The 18,694-nt window shown below is 38.8% G+C and overlaps 1 protein-coding gene across 2 annotated transcripts in view; it reads left to right on the forward strand.

Moving 5' to 3' along the window:
• The window catches only part of ACO1 (aconitase 1), a 35,721-nt gene that overhangs the window by 15,897 nt on the left and 1,130 nt on the right, over positions 1-18,694 (forward strand). For both annotated transcript variants that reach the window (XM_039733150.1, XM_039733151.1), the window contains exons 5-20: positions 1,116-1,185; positions 1,289-1,472; positions 4,169-4,308; positions 5,387-5,558; positions 6,116-6,216; positions 7,190-7,306; positions 8,555-8,714; positions 11,852-11,987; positions 12,480-12,564; positions 12,837-12,993; positions 13,531-13,655; positions 14,421-14,525; positions 15,205-15,347; positions 16,754-16,901; positions 17,315-17,437; positions 18,371-18,556. In XM_039733150.1, the coding sequence (XP_039589084.1) occupies positions 1,116-1,185; positions 1,289-1,472; positions 4,169-4,308; positions 5,387-5,558; positions 6,116-6,216; positions 7,190-7,306; positions 8,555-8,714; positions 11,852-11,987; positions 12,480-12,564; positions 12,837-12,993; positions 13,531-13,655; positions 14,421-14,525; positions 15,205-15,347; positions 16,754-16,901; positions 17,315-17,437; positions 18,371-18,556 (2,152 nt within the window). The remainder of the gene's footprint in view (positions 1-1,115; positions 1,186-1,288; positions 1,473-4,168; positions 4,309-5,386; positions 5,559-6,115; positions 6,217-7,189; positions 7,307-8,554; positions 8,715-11,851; positions 11,988-12,479; positions 12,565-12,836; positions 12,994-13,530; positions 13,656-14,420; positions 14,526-15,204; positions 15,348-16,753; positions 16,902-17,314; positions 17,438-18,370; positions 18,557-18,694) is intronic.

Consider the following 18,694-nt stretch of genomic DNA (forward strand, 5'->3'; position numbering starts at 1 on the left):
GTGGTGTATCTCTCAGCAGCAAAAACCTGTACTAAACTGTTGATAGAAACAGACTCATTCCAGGCCTGTGTTTATTGTACTTCTCTTTAATAATGCTGCACTATTATTAATTGCTCGGAAATGGCATTTTCCCCATGTGCACTTTTTTGACCCCATAAAGGTTTTTAGAAAGAATGAATGAGAATATTTCCTTTCTTTCTCACTTCTCTAAGAATAGAGGTGATCTACACTAGGCTCAGTTTTGAGGTACTGCTTTTTGCTGCAGTGCCTACAGGCAGAAGAGCATGAGATACTGCTTACTATGGCCCCTATGAGTTCTGGAAAGAAATAAGGCTATTCAGTCCTCAACAGGCTGAGGAAAAGATACAAAACTTTCTAGGATTCACTAGACATACAGTGAAATAAAAGACCTCTGTATACAGGTCCTTCTGCCCTCCAAGGTACGTAAATATGGGCCTGCTGAACAAATCTTCCAAGCAGATCCTGCAATCACAAGTTTTATGGTGGTTTCCTTCCACCTTGAAGTTTTTTGGCATCATTATTTAATCATTATTTTTTGGGTTTTTTTGCCTTATTTTATTTCTATTATGCATATTAACATATGCAAGAAAATAGAGATTTTTCTCTCATATAGAGAATGTTGGCCAGATTTATGCTTCAGTTATTTCAAAGTCAGCAGACCTAAGTTAGGCAGCTGATTGAAGCGAAGAATTTGTTAACACTGTTTAGAAACACAGAGGCTTCAGGCAGCACTCTATCATAGTGACAACAAATAAAGTTGCAGGACAGTTGTGTTCCAGTTTACTGCCTTGCTGATTCCTTCTGATTTAGGTGTTGGAAAAGTCACATTTCTCTAACATGCAGTGTTGCTTTTCTCAGGCTACAACATTTAGGCCTGCAAAGTGCAGATTAGTATTCACGTGTGAAGCAGAGTTCAGGTATTATCTCTTGAGATTTCTTAAATCCTTTTCATTGGTTGCCTGTAGTGATATTAAAATGGTGCAAGGATCAGCATTCACATTAGCTAGTAAATCTTTTTTTTCTTTCAACCTTTGACTAGATATAAAATTCACATGACAATTTTGGTTCTGACAGCTGATTATTTTCATTTGCAGGTCAGACAGCTTGCAAAAAAATCAGGACCTGGAATTTGAAAGGAACAAAGAAAGATTTGAATTCTTAAAGGTACCGACAAAAATAATCTTATTTGCATGGAGAAAAGTTCAGTGAATGAAAGTTCTTCCAGTGCTCATGTTGAAATATTTTACTCTAATTCCTTTTGTTTCAGTGGGGCTCTCAAGCTTTTAAAAACTTGAGGATTATTCCACCAGGCTCTGGGATCATCCACCAAGTGAATCTGGAGTACTTGGCAAGAGTGGTGATGGATCAGGATGGCTACTACTATCCAGACAGCGTGGTTGGCACTGACTCGCACACCACCATGATAGATGGCTTGGGGGTGCTTGGCTGGGGTAGGTACAGCAGTGTTTCACGAGCAGTCTCTTGGCTCAGGGAGCTGTGTTTGGGCTCTGGTGAGTTGATCCTGGTTGGCAGAACACCCCCACCCGTTCACTTCCTCCCTCCTCCTGCTAGCACAATGGGGGAAGAGAACTGTTAGTCCAAATGCAGGATTAAAGTAATGGGTAGAGACAAAGACAGTTTAAGTGAAGAGGAGTGCATACAGGGAAAGGAAATGAACGAAGTGATGTGAAGACAGTCAGTCATCAGCTCCAGTCAGCACACCAAAGCCCAGCCAGTCCCTCAGCAGTGGCTACTTTGGAAAGCCCACTTCCCCGACTGGTGATGAGCCTGGTGTTTTATGGCATGGAATATCTCATTGTTCAGCTTTCATCAGCTGTCCTGGCTGTACCTCTCACTGTGTTTTTCCCACCCCAGCTTACTTGCTGAGGGGCAGGGTGAGAAACAAAAAGCATTGATATTGTGTAAGGACTGCTTAGCAATAGCTAAAACTCTGGTGTGCTATCAACTCCAATTTGATCACAAACCTAAAACATGGCATTGTATGGGCTGCTGTGAAGAAAAGTGATCTCTGTGCCAGCTAGACACAGTTATATAGCCTAACCCCAAATGCAAGTAACCTGATAAGGTCTCTTACAGTTATATAAGACTTTGTAACTAAGCTCCCCTTTCTGATCACTGCCTCAGATGATTTCTGCTACAAGTGTTGGCTTTGTTTGGGTTTTTCTAATATATTCTTTTCTATTCTGCATTTAAATGACAAGGAAGTAGATAAGGAAAATTTTAAATAAAAAAGAGGATTGAAGTATCACCGACCATCCAATTTTTTTTGTGTCACTTGGCTACTTTAAAAGTCTTGGATTATCCAAAAAGTATTGCAAATAAAAATCCATTAGGTGAAAGGTGATGAAAATTAAATCTGACTTAAATATGATTGGAGAGGACATTATGCAAAACAGAACTGTGAAGTTCTAATACCAGTGCTCTGCACAGTATTTGTTACAGGAATAGATATAAATAATTTATTTTTCCTTGTAGTGGTAAACTGAAGTGCTTGAATTATTGAATAAATAGGTAACTATGGAGTGGAAGTGTTTGTGGTCATCCTATACAGTAGCAAAGACTTCAGCTGAGCCTTTATTTTCCTGTGATATGGTAATAGGAGTATTGAAACAGTTGTTGTCCAAATATGGAAAACACTGTGTTTTTAAAGAGTATTTGTTAGTTGTTCATGAATGTGCTTGTGAAATTCTGAGCACCACATATGGTAGGACTTTCTGATTTTAATAACCCACCTCACCTATTGTACTATAGGAGCATTAGTTAAGTGAGACTTTCTGAATCAAGGGTGAAAGAGTTCCTGGATTAAAATACAAAGGTAAAAAATTTCAATGTATCTAAAACATCTTTTGAATTAGACACATCTCTTATTCTATATGTGGTTGCAGCATATGCATGGAGCATATGATTTAGATGAAGTTGTAGCACTAAAAGCTGCCTGGAAAAGTGTGACTCTTAGCCTTCAGTTTTTCTCCAGAATATGAAAAGTATGGCTGAACACAGTCTATAGTGTATGGGCTCAAGATGCATATTCTTGGATCCAACATTTTTTCCAGAGGTTGGTGTTGTTGAACTTGGTTCATGACTGTCAGTGGTAGTCAGTCAGTTATTTTGACTTACTTGAATGTTTAAAAATGAATCAATGTCCAGTGAAAGAAGCCATATGATTGGATCTGTCACAGCATTATCTTTTAAATTAACAGAGGTATATTATTTTGAATTAAATAAATTAGAAATTATTTTTCAGAACCATTCTTAGATTAAGTGGGAAAAAGGATTAGAGTAGTGATTTGGCATTCATAAGCAGCTATTACAGGCAGTTTTTTCTAGTTTAATATTCATTAAGCTAAACAAAAGGTAGAAGGAGATTTCAGAGAAGATAAATACATGAGGGACTTTCCACAAGCAGAAGGTTATAACACTGCTTAATGATTTGGGTGCTTAATGCTAAGTTGCTAGATAATAAACATCATGGCTTTGTTAGATTGGATCTGACTATGACATCTTGATATGTTACCTTAACAAATCAGCAATATTAAATAGTAGCTGGAATTCTGATAGTGAAGTTGTGCTTATGCAACGATTCCCACCTACACATTCCCAAACCCTCTTGAAACATAGTGGGCATAAGGGAAGCTATTTCTGTCTTAACAAGTACCTTTTATGTTAGCATTCTTTAGTAACATTTCTTTCTTTCAAAATAATTTCTGATTTTTTGTTTGGTGACCAACAATCATGGTCTGCATATGTTTCGCTCACAGCACATATTCAGTGCCATGTCAGTGGTTCTTGATTTGTTGCATTACATGCTTGAGGTAGTAAATAAAAATTTCACATCTGTTATTGTAAAAGCCATCCTTAGAGTAAGTTACTTAGATTCACCTTATATCCCATCTAATGGGTTAGAAACAAGGATGAAAATATGGAACAAAATGAAAATAAAAAGCCCAACCTTGCAGGAACAGCAGCAAGTTGAGGAATGCCTCTTAGGAGAAGACTCAGACTCTCTGCTTTCTCTGCCCTTTCACAACTAAATAGAGTACTCATCAGGCAGTTGACTTCATGAGTTTATCTGTGATGTGTTAGTATATTTCTGAATAGTCACATTGTGTCCTCCTGTTTTGTGCAGGTGTGGGTGGCATTGAAGCAGAAGCAGTGATGTTGGGACAGCCCATCAGCATGGTGCTTCCTGAGGTGGTTGGCTATAAGCTGGTAGGAAATCCTCAGCCACTGGTAACATCCACTGACATTGTGCTCACCATTACCAAGGTAAATTACCAAGATTTGATATTTTGATATTACTGCTAAGAGATAAACACATTCTGTAGGACAGAGCCACTGTACAGAATGTGTAAGAACCCTCTGTGTGCTTCCAGGTAGTAATTTTGAATTTTTAGAAAGGCTTTATCATTGTCTATGGATTGAATTCAGCTCATTCAGGACAATTTTCTAGGCAAATCTGTTTCCCAGAAGTCACACAAAATATATGTTAGGATATTTTGGAATTGAGTGGTGTTTTGGAGCAACAGTGCTTTTTCCTCTGCCTCAAAAATCCCTGATGACTTGTTTTTTGAGATCACCACTTAAAATAAGGCAATATAAAATCTGGAAACCAGACAGTAAGCCTTGCAGTCTTATTTCTTCGATGTGCAGGTGTTTGATTCTTGTAATAGGTTTATAATATGTTTAGTTACTCTGTGCATTGTCACTGAATTAAGAGTATTGCTGGGTCAGCATTGCTGGAAGTCAGAAATCTGGTACAGAAGGTCAGCATGGAATGCTGTCTACAGAGAGACCTTAAAAAAGGGTTTTCTCATTTTTTTCAAAAGTCAACATTTTCTCATTTTTTTCAAATGTTGTGTGTGTTCAGTTTGACTCATGTACTGGTGCAGTTGGTTCTCCCTGTTTTTCCCTATTTCCCATCTTCCTGGGCTTGCTGTGTGAAGAGTCCTCACACAGTTCTCTTCCTCTTAGAACATCATATTGGGAAAAATGCAATTGTAAGACAGTCTAGTTTAAATGAAAGGAAGAGCATGTTTTAGAAGAAATATGGTCCTATGTTGTACCTTATTATTGAAACTTTACATCTCAGTGTCCTCATCTTTATGATTTAGTTTAGCAAAAGCTTCCTGGTTTCAAATGGCTGTAGAAATATTCACAAGAGATTTCTCCAAGTCAAAAGCTGGATATCATAACAGACATGCTAATGCCATTTGACACATAACAATGACACAGACACTGTATTTTTATAACAGCATCTTGAGTCAAAAGCTGGATATTGTTATGTGTCAAATGCTAATGCCATTTGACACATAACAATGACACAGACACTGTATTTTTATAACAGCATCTTCGCCAAGTTGGAGTTGTGGGTAAATTTGTGGAGTTTTTTGGTCCTGGTGTTGCCCAGTTGTCGATTGCTGACCGAGCCACCATTGCCAATATGTGTCCAGAGTATGGAGCAACAGCTGCCTATTTTCCAGTGGATGATATTAGTATTGGGTACCTGCTACAAACTGGTGAGTATAAGAAGAGACCGTAAGTTCAGAGGCAACTGAAAGGATGCCAGGTCTATATGACATTGGCAGTGGGATTGAATCAGGTGAAGCCTTCTGAGCCTCAGTTCATTTTTTTATTGGTGTTTACTTATTGAGACTAGTTTTTGCACTTAGGATGCATGTTTAGGAAGAGCTGATTGTTGGATTTATGGCAGCCTGCCAAAAATCTGAATCTAGATTGTCCAGATGACAGAAATAGGAAGCTAAGATTTTGTTCTGCAAAAGCCACTAAGTCTGCTCAATTGGTTTGTTTTTAGTGAATCTCTAATATTTGCCTTGAAAGGATCTTGTAGTGCTATTGACATTGTGCCTGTTATGCACTTTTTTTTTGTTCTGTAAGATGTTCCTCTGTTTCACTTGCATTTTGGTTTTGCTGTATCTGGCTTTAATTTTAGGCCGCGACAAAGAGAAGGTTATGTGCACAAAAAGGTATCTCACTTTTTTTTTTTGTTCTGTAAGATGGTGGTTCCTCTGTTTCACTTGCATTTTGGTTTTGCTGTATCTGGCTTTAATTTTAGGCCGCGACAAAGAGAAGGTTATGTGCACAAAAAGGTATCTTGAGACTGTGGGAATGCTAAGAGATTTCAAGAACTCTTCTCAGGATCCAGAATTCACACAGGTTAGAAACAACTGTTTGCTGTCTCCTTGCTTTATGTCCTGTCCTATTTTATTGTGACAATTGTCTGTTTTTCACAGAAACTAAGAAATAGTCAAGGAATTCCTTGTCCTTTGCTTTGGTCTGCACAGCTGTCTTATTTTAGTGCCCAGTGGAATGAGTCAGTTGGCTCTTCAGGTGTGAAAACTTTGATGTAGGTATAGATTGGCTTTCAGTTGACCTCCAGCTAGTGCAGATTCTTCAGTGTGTTTGATGGAGCTTTGAGAAGTCCTTCCAGACTGAAGGATACTCTGAGGAGTAGCTGTGGAAATAATGTGGATGTTGTGTGTGTAAGCCCTGTTTGCAGTTTTTTGCTGTTCAGCCAGTTATGTTACTGTATGAATCAGGACCCTTAGAAGCCCTGTGTGGTAACCACAGAGCACACAACTAATTTCCTGTGCTAGACAATTAAGATCTTACTCAGTGTCCGGGAAACTCAAGAATATTCCTGGTTTTGTCTACTGTAAAATTTTATCTTGTAACTTGTGTTTGAGTCTGCATGATTATTCAAAAATCTTCGCAGATTTGGAAGGATGTAGCACATTATGAAAACAAAGTTGGAAAATCGGTGAGGAATAGATTAATAGTCTGCTTTGTTTTGTATCAGTTCCAGTATTTCTTCACATCATTTTTTAATCTGTTTCTGGCATGTGAAAAGACAAATTAAAAAATAATTCGTAATGCTTAGATACTTTAATTACATTGGGTTTTTCAGTAACTTTAGTACTTTTGATAGCCATACATGTGAGTTGGCAACATCTAAAATTAGAAGTGTTCCTTTTTTTCTGATCTTCTCATTCTTGTGTGTCTTCAATAATTTCTGCAAATAATGATGTGCAGACTTAGCATTGATTCAACAGCAGAGGTAAGCATACCTGTAGCTTACCTGGCTTCTACTTATCAGGCCAACCACTCTCCGTTTGTCTTACTTGAACAGGTTGTTGAGTTGGATCTCCATACTGTTGTGCCTTGCTGCAGTGGACCAAAAAGACCTCAGGACAAAGTTGCTGTGTCAGATATGAAGAAGGACTTTGAGACTTGTCTGGGAGCCAAGGTAGGGACTGGGAACATTTGGGCAAACAAACTGATTGATGCTTCTAAAAGCTGTCTGGTGTTCAGGAACTACGTTCTGGGGTTATCTGTTGTTTGTTTGCCTGCTGAAAAATAAAGGATATGACGATATTTGACTGCAGTTTCAAAGGTGACAGAAGCAACAGGTAGTTTAAAATTGTGATGTTGCTTCTCTTGCATGGAGGTGTTCATGCCCTATTGTAGTAGTATTTCTTTCTGATCTTAGGCCTAACATGATCTTGACATAGACTAGAGATTTCTGAACTCTGCCACAATGGGGTGTTTTTAATAGAGGGGACAAAATACCTACTGCACTGAATTTTGAGATAACTACCCAGCTCTTCAGCTCTTAAGCATTCTAAACAGGTTATGCCCTGAATCCACGATGTAATTTTGCACTAAGTATTGAATCTGTTCATCAGAGCAGAACTGCACGTGTCTCTGTGACTCTTGGATGTTGGTGGTAAAGACAGAAAACAATGACTACATGCTGCATCATCCAGTCAAAAGTGGTCATTGAAAGAGGCACGAGATTATTTGAATGAATATTCCTGAATACTTTAGTTTTCTAAATCAGTTTAAATCTTTACCTGATACAGTAATCATCCCTGTTAAACACATTACAGAACTCCAGTGATGTGAAATTAAAGCAGTTCCCAATAATTCTTGGTTTGTTACATTTTCCAAACTCCATTAGGTGATCTTATGCTTTCAGATCTCTAAATGTAATTTTTCATGGCATGAACAGTGCCTACTTGCTCTTTGTTTTTTTTCCAGCTATCAGACCTTTGCCTCTCAAATCAGCTCCTGGTATACATTCAAGCTGTTTGATAATCCTGGTTTAAAAGTCTTATGTGTTATGCTAAAATCTCAGGACTAGATTGTGTGCTAAAACTATGTGTGATCAGGAATCTGTAACATCCAGGAGTAAGTAGCATCTGAGAAATCCGAAGAAGGATACATTCATGCAGGAGGAAAATAAAAACATGTTTTGCTGCAAAGGCTGCCTGTTTTACCAGTAAACATAGAAGAGGGGAAACCCCAGAAAAAATAATTTTTGTCCACCGTTTTGGCTGGCCAGAGATGCAAGCCTTCACCATCAGACCTAAAAGCACAAGCATGGATGCGACTAACAGATGATTTTCATTGGTGAAAAAACAGCTCATACTAATGTTCAGTTAAAATGTTTATGTTAACCACTCATTTTGATTCTTATTTTCTCCTCCTACAGCAAGGATTCAAGGGCTTCCAAATTGCACCAGACCGACAAAACAGCATAGTCAAATTTAATTTTGAGGGCCATGACTTCGAGCTTACTCATGGTTCAGTAGTGATTGCTGCCATTACAAGCTGTACAAACACCAGTAATCCCTCAGTTATGTTGGGTGCAGGTAAGCTGATTTGCCTAATGTGCAGTAGTTTCTCTTTGGCTCTGAATGTGTATCCTAAAGATGACAACAACAACACTGATGTAATTCAAGGTATACAGTGCTGGTTTTGTGATTTGGAGTGTTAAAACTGAGCTTAGTTTCTAAGGGTAGCAAAGGACTTGTGGAAGTGGTAGCTAGAAATGTAGGTTGACAAAAGTATATTCTTCCTGCACTGTCTTTTCTACAAGGAAATCTGGGACTTAATTAAGCAACACTTTTGACAGTTTTCCAAATGCACAGAAGCTGATATATGGAGATAAGAAGAGGCTATTGAAAGTCAAAGCCAGAAGAGGGACAGTGAAAAATGGTCTTTTGGGGCAAGTCTGAAGGTGTTCTGAACTGTGAGCAGAGCAAGGAACACACATTTAGCTAAAGGTTGTCCTCTAAAGCTGTTACAAGAGTCTGGGGGCATGGTAGGTGTGAGTAAAGAAGCAAATTGTATTCTCAGGGATTGCCAGCTTTCAGAACCTTTTCATTTACATCTTAACTACATCCAAGAGGAAGGCAGAGGTGAGCTTGGTATGCACCACTACAGAACAGTTAGTCTGACTTGGCTGTATAAAATTTTTGGTCAGGAGATTGTTCATTTTTAACATGACTAGTCCAATCAGAAAATTTGTCATTCCTAATGTGTGCTTCTGGCAAAAAATAGGAAAGAAGAATGTCAGCTCAAAGGGTTCAGTCTATACTGGACAAGTTTGGCCCAGTTCCCAGGCACTTGGCTACATGTTTACATATTTATTCTCTCCTCTGCAAGCATATACATAGATGGTATCTGTCACTGTATGATGATTGCTGCATAGAGGCTAACTAGTCTGTCAGAGTTTATTCCTGCGAAGGTCAGAAGGGATGTGCACTGGGCAGTACAAAGACCCTTCACCAGAAAGGATTACTTGCTGGTTAAAGTAATATAATTTCTATTTGTTCCTGTGTGGTGCTGGGAAGCTTTTGGGCTGTGAACAGTCTCTGTCAACTGTCACTTTGTGTTTGGCTTTTTGATGTGATATTTATCACTTGTTTTTAGACTAACATCTATATTTGCATACTTTACATACCAGCAGTTCACCCACTCCCAGGCCAAAGGTCATTTAAACTCCAGCAACAGGTTCAAAGTCCCCCATAAAATAAGAAGTGGGACAAAGGAGAAGCCGAGGAGAGACCTGCTCATTTTCTTAGCACTTTGAGAGAAATTGAATTGAGTTCAGAATTGAACAAGGTGTCCCAATCCACTTGTCTTTAACAGGACAGCCAGAACAGCATACTTCTTTCCTCAGGTCCATTCTGCATTATCACAGAAATATACCTGTATTTCCTTCTTCCAAGGATCAAGAAGTAGGTTTTCTCCAGGCAGACTGTGTTTGCCTTATCTATTCCCTTAGTTCTAGGTGGATGTATCCCTCAGTTGTGCCTGTTGAGGATAGTTTCCTCTAGTGTTTGGCTCCCAGGTTAATGACATGCATTTTTGACCTTCTCTGAAGCAGTAGGGATACTGAATGCACTTTGAATGCATTCACTACTATGTGATACACTGCACCCTCAAGAATGTAGTTCTAAGGATTTTGGTTATGTACTCAGATTTAGTGGCTGCTCTCACCTTTGCTGCCTTTCTGTACAGCAGCATTTATGTTTTGACCTTGAAAAGGAAGGAACAAGTAATTCTGTCAGTCTCTGATAACTGTTGGTAAACAGCAGTGTTGAGAATACCCACAAGAGATACCCACAAGAAACACAATAGCTTGGCTTTCAGGATGACGTTTCAAATGAAAGTAAATAAACATACAGTGTTCCCAATTAAGTAACCAAGCTAAAAAAAATCCAGGATACGAGCAGTTGTTTCAAGCTACTGCTATCTATCCTGTGCACTATGCAGGGGCTGTGTGTCTATGGGGGTACTGGGTATGTGCTGTAGGAACTTTGACAGCCTAATCTGACCTTAAAAAGATGTTGGATTAAGGTTGCTCAGAGGAGCTGAAGTTCTGGCATTTCCTTGCCAACTTTGAGAGTTTGACTATGCTATCTTTTCAGAACTGCTAGAAGCAGCAAGACAGAGGCCAGCACTTTCAAACAGGTTGTCAAAGTCTCAGTTCCTAGGATGACTGTTTGTTCATGGTCTCATTTGCAGAAGTATCCAAGAGCTCCAGTTTCTGCAGATTTCTCTAGTAGCTAAGGAACCTTAACAACTTCAGGAACAGGACCGCTTCTTTAAATTCACTTGTGTAAGCCATCTCACACAAAGTGTCATGGTCCAGGTCATGTCTAACAAAGGTGCCAGACAGCTGGCAAAGACAAACCAGTTTGATGACCTCTTTCTGTTGGAGATCATGTTGGATCAAAGCACAGTTTATGTCTGTTTTCTTATCTAAATGAATGCCATGTGAGAGGGGGAAAATGCAGCATGGGAATGTGAAGTTTTGCATAGTTTACCTATCTGCTGCTTCTTTTATGTTCATCCTGGAAAAGAACTGGAGAGGAACTTGTTCTCTGAACATGCATCACAGTATGGACAATTTATTTCAAAAGAATATTCAGGATAAATGTGTGTCTAGTAAGACCTTCCACTGAAATATCTCTATGCATATTACAAATTCAGGAGTAGTAAAACAGCAACAAGTAAAACTTGTGCAACAAGCTGTGGGTTGTGAGATGTCTTGTTTGTGGCAAAGGCCACCATTGGTGCTCTCATAGCCTTCGGCTCCTGAGGGCAGCAAGTCCTATGCTGGCAGTTTTTTCTTCTTGGTTACTCCACCATGGTAAGTGGAAACTTAACAGATCTTCATTGCATTTTTTGTGAGACATCTGTCTTACAAATAGTGCTCTGAATTTTGAATGTCTTCTTGCAACCCCAGTGAGTGCATCTTACTGAATGAAACTTCCATTAATTTTCTAGTGGAACAGAAATTGCAGGCTGGATGTACAGTTCAACAGAGCACTCATCCTCTAGCTGGTTGTCATGGAATTAGTGCTGTTGGCTTGCTGTACCAATTCATTGCCGATGCCTTTTCTGTTCCCAGTTGTTTAACGGTATCTCTCCTAACATGCTAATCCACCAAACTGTCTCACTTCCAGGAAAATCTGCAACTATCCTCTGTATTTTTCAGGACTGCTTGCTAAGAAAGCTGTTGAAGCTGGTTTGACAGTGAAGCCGTACATTAAAACTAGCCTGTCCCCAGGAAGCGGGGTTGTCACTTACTATCTGAGGGAGAGTGGAGTTATGCGTTACCTTTCTCAACTAGGGTAGGAGTGCTTTTCTTACTGTTGTCCTATGGCTGCTTAAGTAAAAGCATTGTCAACAAGTGAGGCAATAGAATAACTGTTTCTCTGTACAGCTTAAAAGATATTGCAGGTACCTTATGGTGTGATCCTGAATGAGTGAACACATTGCTGTTGTGCTGGCTGGCTTTGTACCAATGATTACAGCCTGCTGTAACTTCTTGAAGACATGTTCTTAAGCAAGAGAATGGGTTATTTTCAAGACTAATTGTTTTGAAACAGTGTAAATGACACTATATTGTTGTTCCTCTTGCTAGGTAATGCATTTCCCATTCTGTGTGCATGGACAATCACTGCAGTGGTAAAAATAGAGCTTTGAAAATATGCTGTTCTCAGTAGCATTTCACTTGTTAAAACAGTGTTTCTCCTGAAAGTAACAATTGCCTTCTGCTGAGTGATTAAATGTCTTGCTCCAAGGTAGCTTTTTGTTCACCATTATTTTTATACTTTGTATAGGTTTGATGTGGTGGGTTATGGCTGTATGACATGTATTGGCAATAGTGGACCCCTACCAGAGTCTGTTGTTGAGGCCATTACACAGGTATGCAGTTTTTCCTATGCAGCTCATTTATGTTAGCTGTTCTCTGCTGTGTGCTCTTCTGAGCTGTATTATACTGTGTGTTGACTCTTTTCAGCTCTGTACGAAGTAAATTCAGTCTATATTCTTTTCTGTGGGAAGTGTTTTGGGATTGTTCAGGAGACAGTTCTATGACTGGTCACTGTTGTTGCAGTGCAGTAAGGCTCTGCAGACTTGTTGTGTGTGTGGATTCTGCAAGCATCTGACCTGTCTTTGTCACAAACTCCATCTCACAGGGAGACCTTGTGGCAGTGGGTGTGTTGTCTGGCAATAGGAATTTTGAAGGGCGTGTCCATCCCAACACCCGTGCTAACTACCTGGCCTCCCCGCCACTGGTGATAGCCTATGCAATTGCAGGGACCGTCCGGATCGACTTTGAGAAACAGCCATTAGGTAAGACAGTGCTGGGATGCTTCTTTTCACAGCTTAAACTGTTTGGAATTAAGCACTTAAGAAACATTTGCCCTAGGGAAGTGCTTTAAAGTACTTAGTACCTCTGGGAGTCAAATTATACAATTGTTAAGAGTCAGAGGAACAAAGAGTCAGAGATGATGGAGAAAGAATAATGCTTTGGCTTGGCTTCCCCCTAATTCCACAGGGTCATATTTTTGGTTATATCTGGGTGATAGTCTTTCAAGAGCCAGCCTGAGGTCGTTGATTTTCAAAGACCTTCAAGGACCTTCAAAGATCCTTTCCAGCACAAATGATTCTATAAATTATTCTGAAAGGTCATTGGAAGTCACAAGAGAAGGGTTATGTACAGGTATTATCATGTTTGTGACTCAGCTTTTTGTCAGACCCTTGCAAATGAAGTAAAGTGTGTCTTGTGAGTGTTACAAGGAATACATAGCAAGAAAACACAATGGTAAACTTTTCTTTCTTCTTAATGAAAAATATAGGCAACAAAATTGACAATACCTTTTTATACAGGAGTAAATGCTTCGGGGAAGAAGATTTTCCTGAAAGATATCTGGCCAACAAGAAATGAGATTCAGGCTGTTGAGCGTCAATTTGTTATTCCTGGGATGTTCAAGGAGGTCTACGAAAAAATAGAGGTGAATTAATCCTCTTGGCAGTAGTTGGATTGATGTACTATGCTATTCTGAAGATATTAAATAAGATGATCATGATAATTAAATTAACCTTTTTTATGTCTAGGTTTTGCTCTTGTTCTGACAGATATTTAGATGAGGGTTTTGATTTCTTTAAAATCTTGTGGATAATTAATTCATTCCTTCAGACAGTCATGTTTTGAAAATTGCTCCTTATGATATTTTTAATGTAACATGTAGATGATGTGTTTTCAACAGTCACCCCCAGCTGATACTAGAAGGTGGAATATTCCAGCTGCACATATGTTTGATTTTTTTCACCTGACATAAAATTCATTTGCATTAACTAAGAGGATGGATATCAGAAAAAAGGCTTGTACTTGATAACATCTTCCTGCAAATCTTAAGTTTTGAAACAAAATATTCTTATAGTTTTTATGTTAGGGAAGTTTCTTAAGATTACTTAAAAATACAATAGACAATTATAAAGTGTTACCTGTGTACATAATACAGGTTATTCTCAAAAAACAGGATGAGTGTATCTTCTTTTGTAATGAAATTAGGATTTTCCTAAATCTTTTAATAGACAGAATCATTAAAAAGCACCCCCAAAAGTAATGTAGATAGTTATGTGTATTTTCCAAAGTGCTCTAAGAAATACATAAGGCTTTTGCTGAAGTCAAATTTGTAATTTTACCCGGATTCTGAAGTAATTATGTTGCTTCTGAAAACTTAGAAATTGATGAAAGGATTTTGTATGTTTTTCAGACAGTAAACAAAGCTTGGAATGCCTTAGATGCTCCTTCAGATAAACTGTATACTTGGAATCCCAAGTCTACTTATATCAAGTCTCCTCCTTTCTTCGATGGTCTGGTACGTACGTGGCTTTCCCTTTGAATCAAGCCAAAGTGTGCAGTCATCTTGACTCATATTGAAGGAGAAGAAAAGCCACTTCAAGGGGCCTGAGAGGATTCATAAAAGCCTATTGAGGCCTTGGTTCTTAAATGTTAGAATTGTGCTATTGTGTTAATTTTAATACAAAGGCATTAGTGAATCTCAAAATTGTAAGGATTCCCTTTCACTTCAGGACTCTTGAAAAGTCTCCTTTGCCTTTTAAGTTGAAATACTTCTAAATGGTCACAAAGCAAGTGAAGAAAAACAACAGGAAATTAAATGCACTGTTTTCCCTGCTTGCATGTTGCACCAAATAGTCAGTGTTTGAATTGGCAATTCAGTGCCATTTAAAAGTAAATGGAGACTTGAATGCATGCTCATGTCTAGGAATTCTCAATTTTCATTCATGTATCACAGGAAGCCTTGGCTGTTTTTTTTTTTTGTCTGCTGTATTTTCTTAATGCATGAGCTTGCTGGCAGACAGCCAGGGCATCATATTTGTTCAAGAACATAAAGATTTTTAATAGTGTTGGGTTTTTTCTTTCTCCTAACCTGTATAAAAAGGGAGACTTTATTTTGCAATTTGCACTTTTTTGAAAAAGGTAAAGGAATTATTGTTCATACATTGATTGTTTTGTTTGTATTTATGATGGCTTAGACTTTGACTCTTCAGACCCCAAAAACAATAGAAGATGCTTATGTCCTGTTGAGTTTTGGGGATTCTGTGACAACTGACCACATATCTCCAGCTGGGAACATAGCAAGAAATAGTCCTGCAGCCCGTTATTTGACCAGCAGAGGGTAAGCACTGCTTATTGTTCTTGTTATACATTGGGAAGAAAAAACAAACCACAACTGTTATGCCATGTTACAGGCACACATACCTTCTGTCTATTCACATTCTTCTATACCTTGACAGCTGCCTGGACAGCATATAAATTAAGAAAGAAAAGCATTTCTCTTTCTGCTACTTCAGCAGCTCTCACTAAGTGTAAGAAGTAGAGTACATCTGTTTTCCCTGTAGAGTTAAAAACATTTTTATGAAAATAGGGGGAAAAGATTACTTATTGCAAAAACTAGCTTGTACTAGCTTTGAATAAATCTTTATTCATAAATAAGGGAATCAAGATTTGTCTCCCTATCAAAGCAAAATGACCATTTTCATTGGTGCCAAAAATGGGTTTTATATTAATTTCTTTTAGCACATGCAACTATTTCACATATCTAGGCTCTTAGGCACAAAAGAACATCCAGAAGTTTAGGTTTCAGTGCAGCTACAATAACTGCAACTATTTTGGTTGGAGTCTAGTAAAATGTTAATCTTTTCTGTGGCCAGTCTGTCAGTTTAGCACTTGGGGTTCAACTTAAGGCAAGACCAGGACTTACTAAGTTGACCTATTCAGACTTCACAGGTAATGCTTTTATTCTTTGATTTTAGCACTTCTTACAACTTCAGTGGTGTTTCGAGCAACAGCACTGAGATGAAAAATCCTAACTCACTAGCCCTTATAATTTTGGAAAGAGAATGGATTACAACAGTGTGATATACTGAAAACCAACTGCTCTGGACTCTCTGACCCCCATTATCCACTTGGAAATCTGAATAGTCCTACATGCATTACAAAACAGATGCTGTATGTCATAGCTGTGGTTTGGATGTAGCCCAGTGCAAACAGTCTAATTTTCTGTCACATTCTAGTGCAATTTTTGTTTGCTGGTTAGGCTGGAGTGTCCCCTCATTCTCATATTTCTGTTTGCAAGTGAAATTTTTCTTCTATAGCTCTAACTTGCAGCAGAGATTCTTACTGCCTTTTAGATATTTAGCACAGTGCTCTGCAGTTGTTCTAGATGCTATAGTAGTATAAACAATGAGAATCTTTGGGCACCAGCTATTAAGAAAAATACTGTGTTGCATCTGTTGACTTAATGTGAGTTATATTCTTGCATCACTGTTGGATACTATTTCTAGGGCAAGAGTTGAGAATATTATGGAAGCTGCTTTTTCTGACCAAACTGTAGCTATTTGTAAATTACTTTTCCTTCAAAACATCTCAAAGAAGAAGTATTGGCTAATTGGATGCTACTGCCAGGGTGGGAACTACATACATACCTACCTCAGAAACACCAGTTTATTACCTTCTTTTTTTAGAGCCGAGTGCTTTTAGTCTAAAACCAACACAGTTGCCTTTCTTCTTTTCCCTTAATAGCTTGACTCCTCGCGAGTTCAATTCTTACGGCTCCCGCAGAGGGAATGATGCTGTCATGGCCAGAGGGACATTTGCAAACATTCGCTTGGTCAACAAGTTTATTGATAAACAAGGACCTCAGACGATCCATTTCCCTTCTGGGGAAACTGTAAGTACACCTGCTGCTCTAAACTGTGGCTCACTGACAACAGAGTGGATTACTGCTGGCTTTCCTTCTTACCAGCTTAGGTAATTTACTTCAGTACCTTTTAAGTAAAGCTAATTGCGGGGGCAGGAGCTGACTCAGGAAAGCAGTCACATGTACCTAGCAATGTGGGCCTTTCAGGCACATCAGTGGAGAGTGTAACCATGGTAAAAGCACCAATGGAATGTGCAGGTTTGCATTGGGAGTGAGATCAGACTAGAAGCCACAAAGTGCTGTATGGTCAATATCCTTGAAGTGCTGCTTAGTGGAAGTTGTGGGCTTCAGTTGTTTATGTGGGGACACTTTTTTCCTCCTTTCCCTGGAACTGTGATTCCACTTGCAATAATTTTACAAAGCATTTGGCATTTTTATTCCAGCTGGATGTGTTTGATGCTGCAGAAAGATACAAGCAGGCTGGTCATCCTCTGATTGTGCTGGCTGGGAAGGAATATGGTGCAGGAAGTTCCAGAGACTGGGCTGCTAAAGGACCATTCCTCCTGGTGAGTGGCTACAGTAAACTAGGAGGACAGTTTTAACAGCGCATTTATTTGTCAGTAAGACTAGCTTATGACCAAATCATGGGTAGCTCATTCTCACTTCTGGTGAGAGATATTTTGAAATCTCAGCTGCCTCCAAGAGACACAGCAGAGCTGCAAAAGCCATTTAAAATTAACAGAACTTGTTCCGACTGGAAGGCTTGACTGATCTTCATCTAGAAGTCCAAAAGGCCACACTAGAAAGGCCAATTTCTTTATTTCCACTTTCAGTAACCCCACAAGCCATAGGTCTGCTTTCAGCAGCATTGTTAAGCTCACTTAGCAAGGAAACTAGAAAGTGTAAGAGAGAGTATCAGCGAAAATAAAATTTAGCATGGCTTCACCATGGGAGCCAAATACAGATCCACATACAGTGAAAATACCTGTTTCTTTATGTGTCCAGTCTTACACTGTTTACAGCAAGAACTCTGATTCAAGTTTTATTGCATTGTTAGAAAAATATGCAAGAGAGTTGGTATTTAAGTTCATCTAGGTTTTTGGAGTTTTTTTTCTGGCAATGAGTTTTTGTGTTAAATGTATTAACATGTAAAATTTTCAAAATTAATTAAGCTGCATGCTGGTGCTTATAGGAGGGCAACACTGAATTAGGAGGAGTAGTGGAAATGACTAGTGTTGTTCTGCATAAGATATGTTAAAGTAGAGGCAGGATTCCTGAGAAAATGTGTTACTTTCTTGAGTCAGGCTTCTTTTAAAGGAGATGTGAAGGTTAATGTACAATCAAGTCATCCTGGACAGTTTGCTGTCACAGATCTGCTGACTCTACCAGTAGCTGGTAAATTAAATGGAGGGGACCAAAACCAAACCAATTTTCTTCTTGTGAGTACATAAAGACTGTTCTGAACTATGAAATATCTCAACCTGTTGTTTATTCTCCAGGGTGTCAAGGCTGTGCTTGCTGAAAGTTATGAGAGAATTCATCGAAGCAACCTAGTAGGAATGGGAGTGATTCCTCTGCAGTATTTACCTGGAGAGGATGCAGGAACTTTAGGACTCACTGGACGGGAGCGTTACACCATTATCATTCCTGAAAAACTAAAACCACAGATGAATGTCCAGATTAAGGTATGAGACACCTAGGAGCTGAATTTTCTGACTCACTGTAATTTTACTCAAAATTAATTGTCCCTTCAAAACATATGCTGTGTCATATGGCAGTCAGATTCACTCATTATAGGGAGAAGAATTGAGAGGGTGGTGAAG

This window comes from Passer montanus, unplaced genomic scaffold, assembly GCF_014805655.1.
Source record: "Passer montanus isolate IOZ18808 unplaced genomic scaffold, ASM1480565v1 scaffold84, whole genome shotgun sequence".
NCBI lineage: Eukaryota > Metazoa > Chordata > Aves > Passeriformes > Passeridae > Passer > Passer montanus.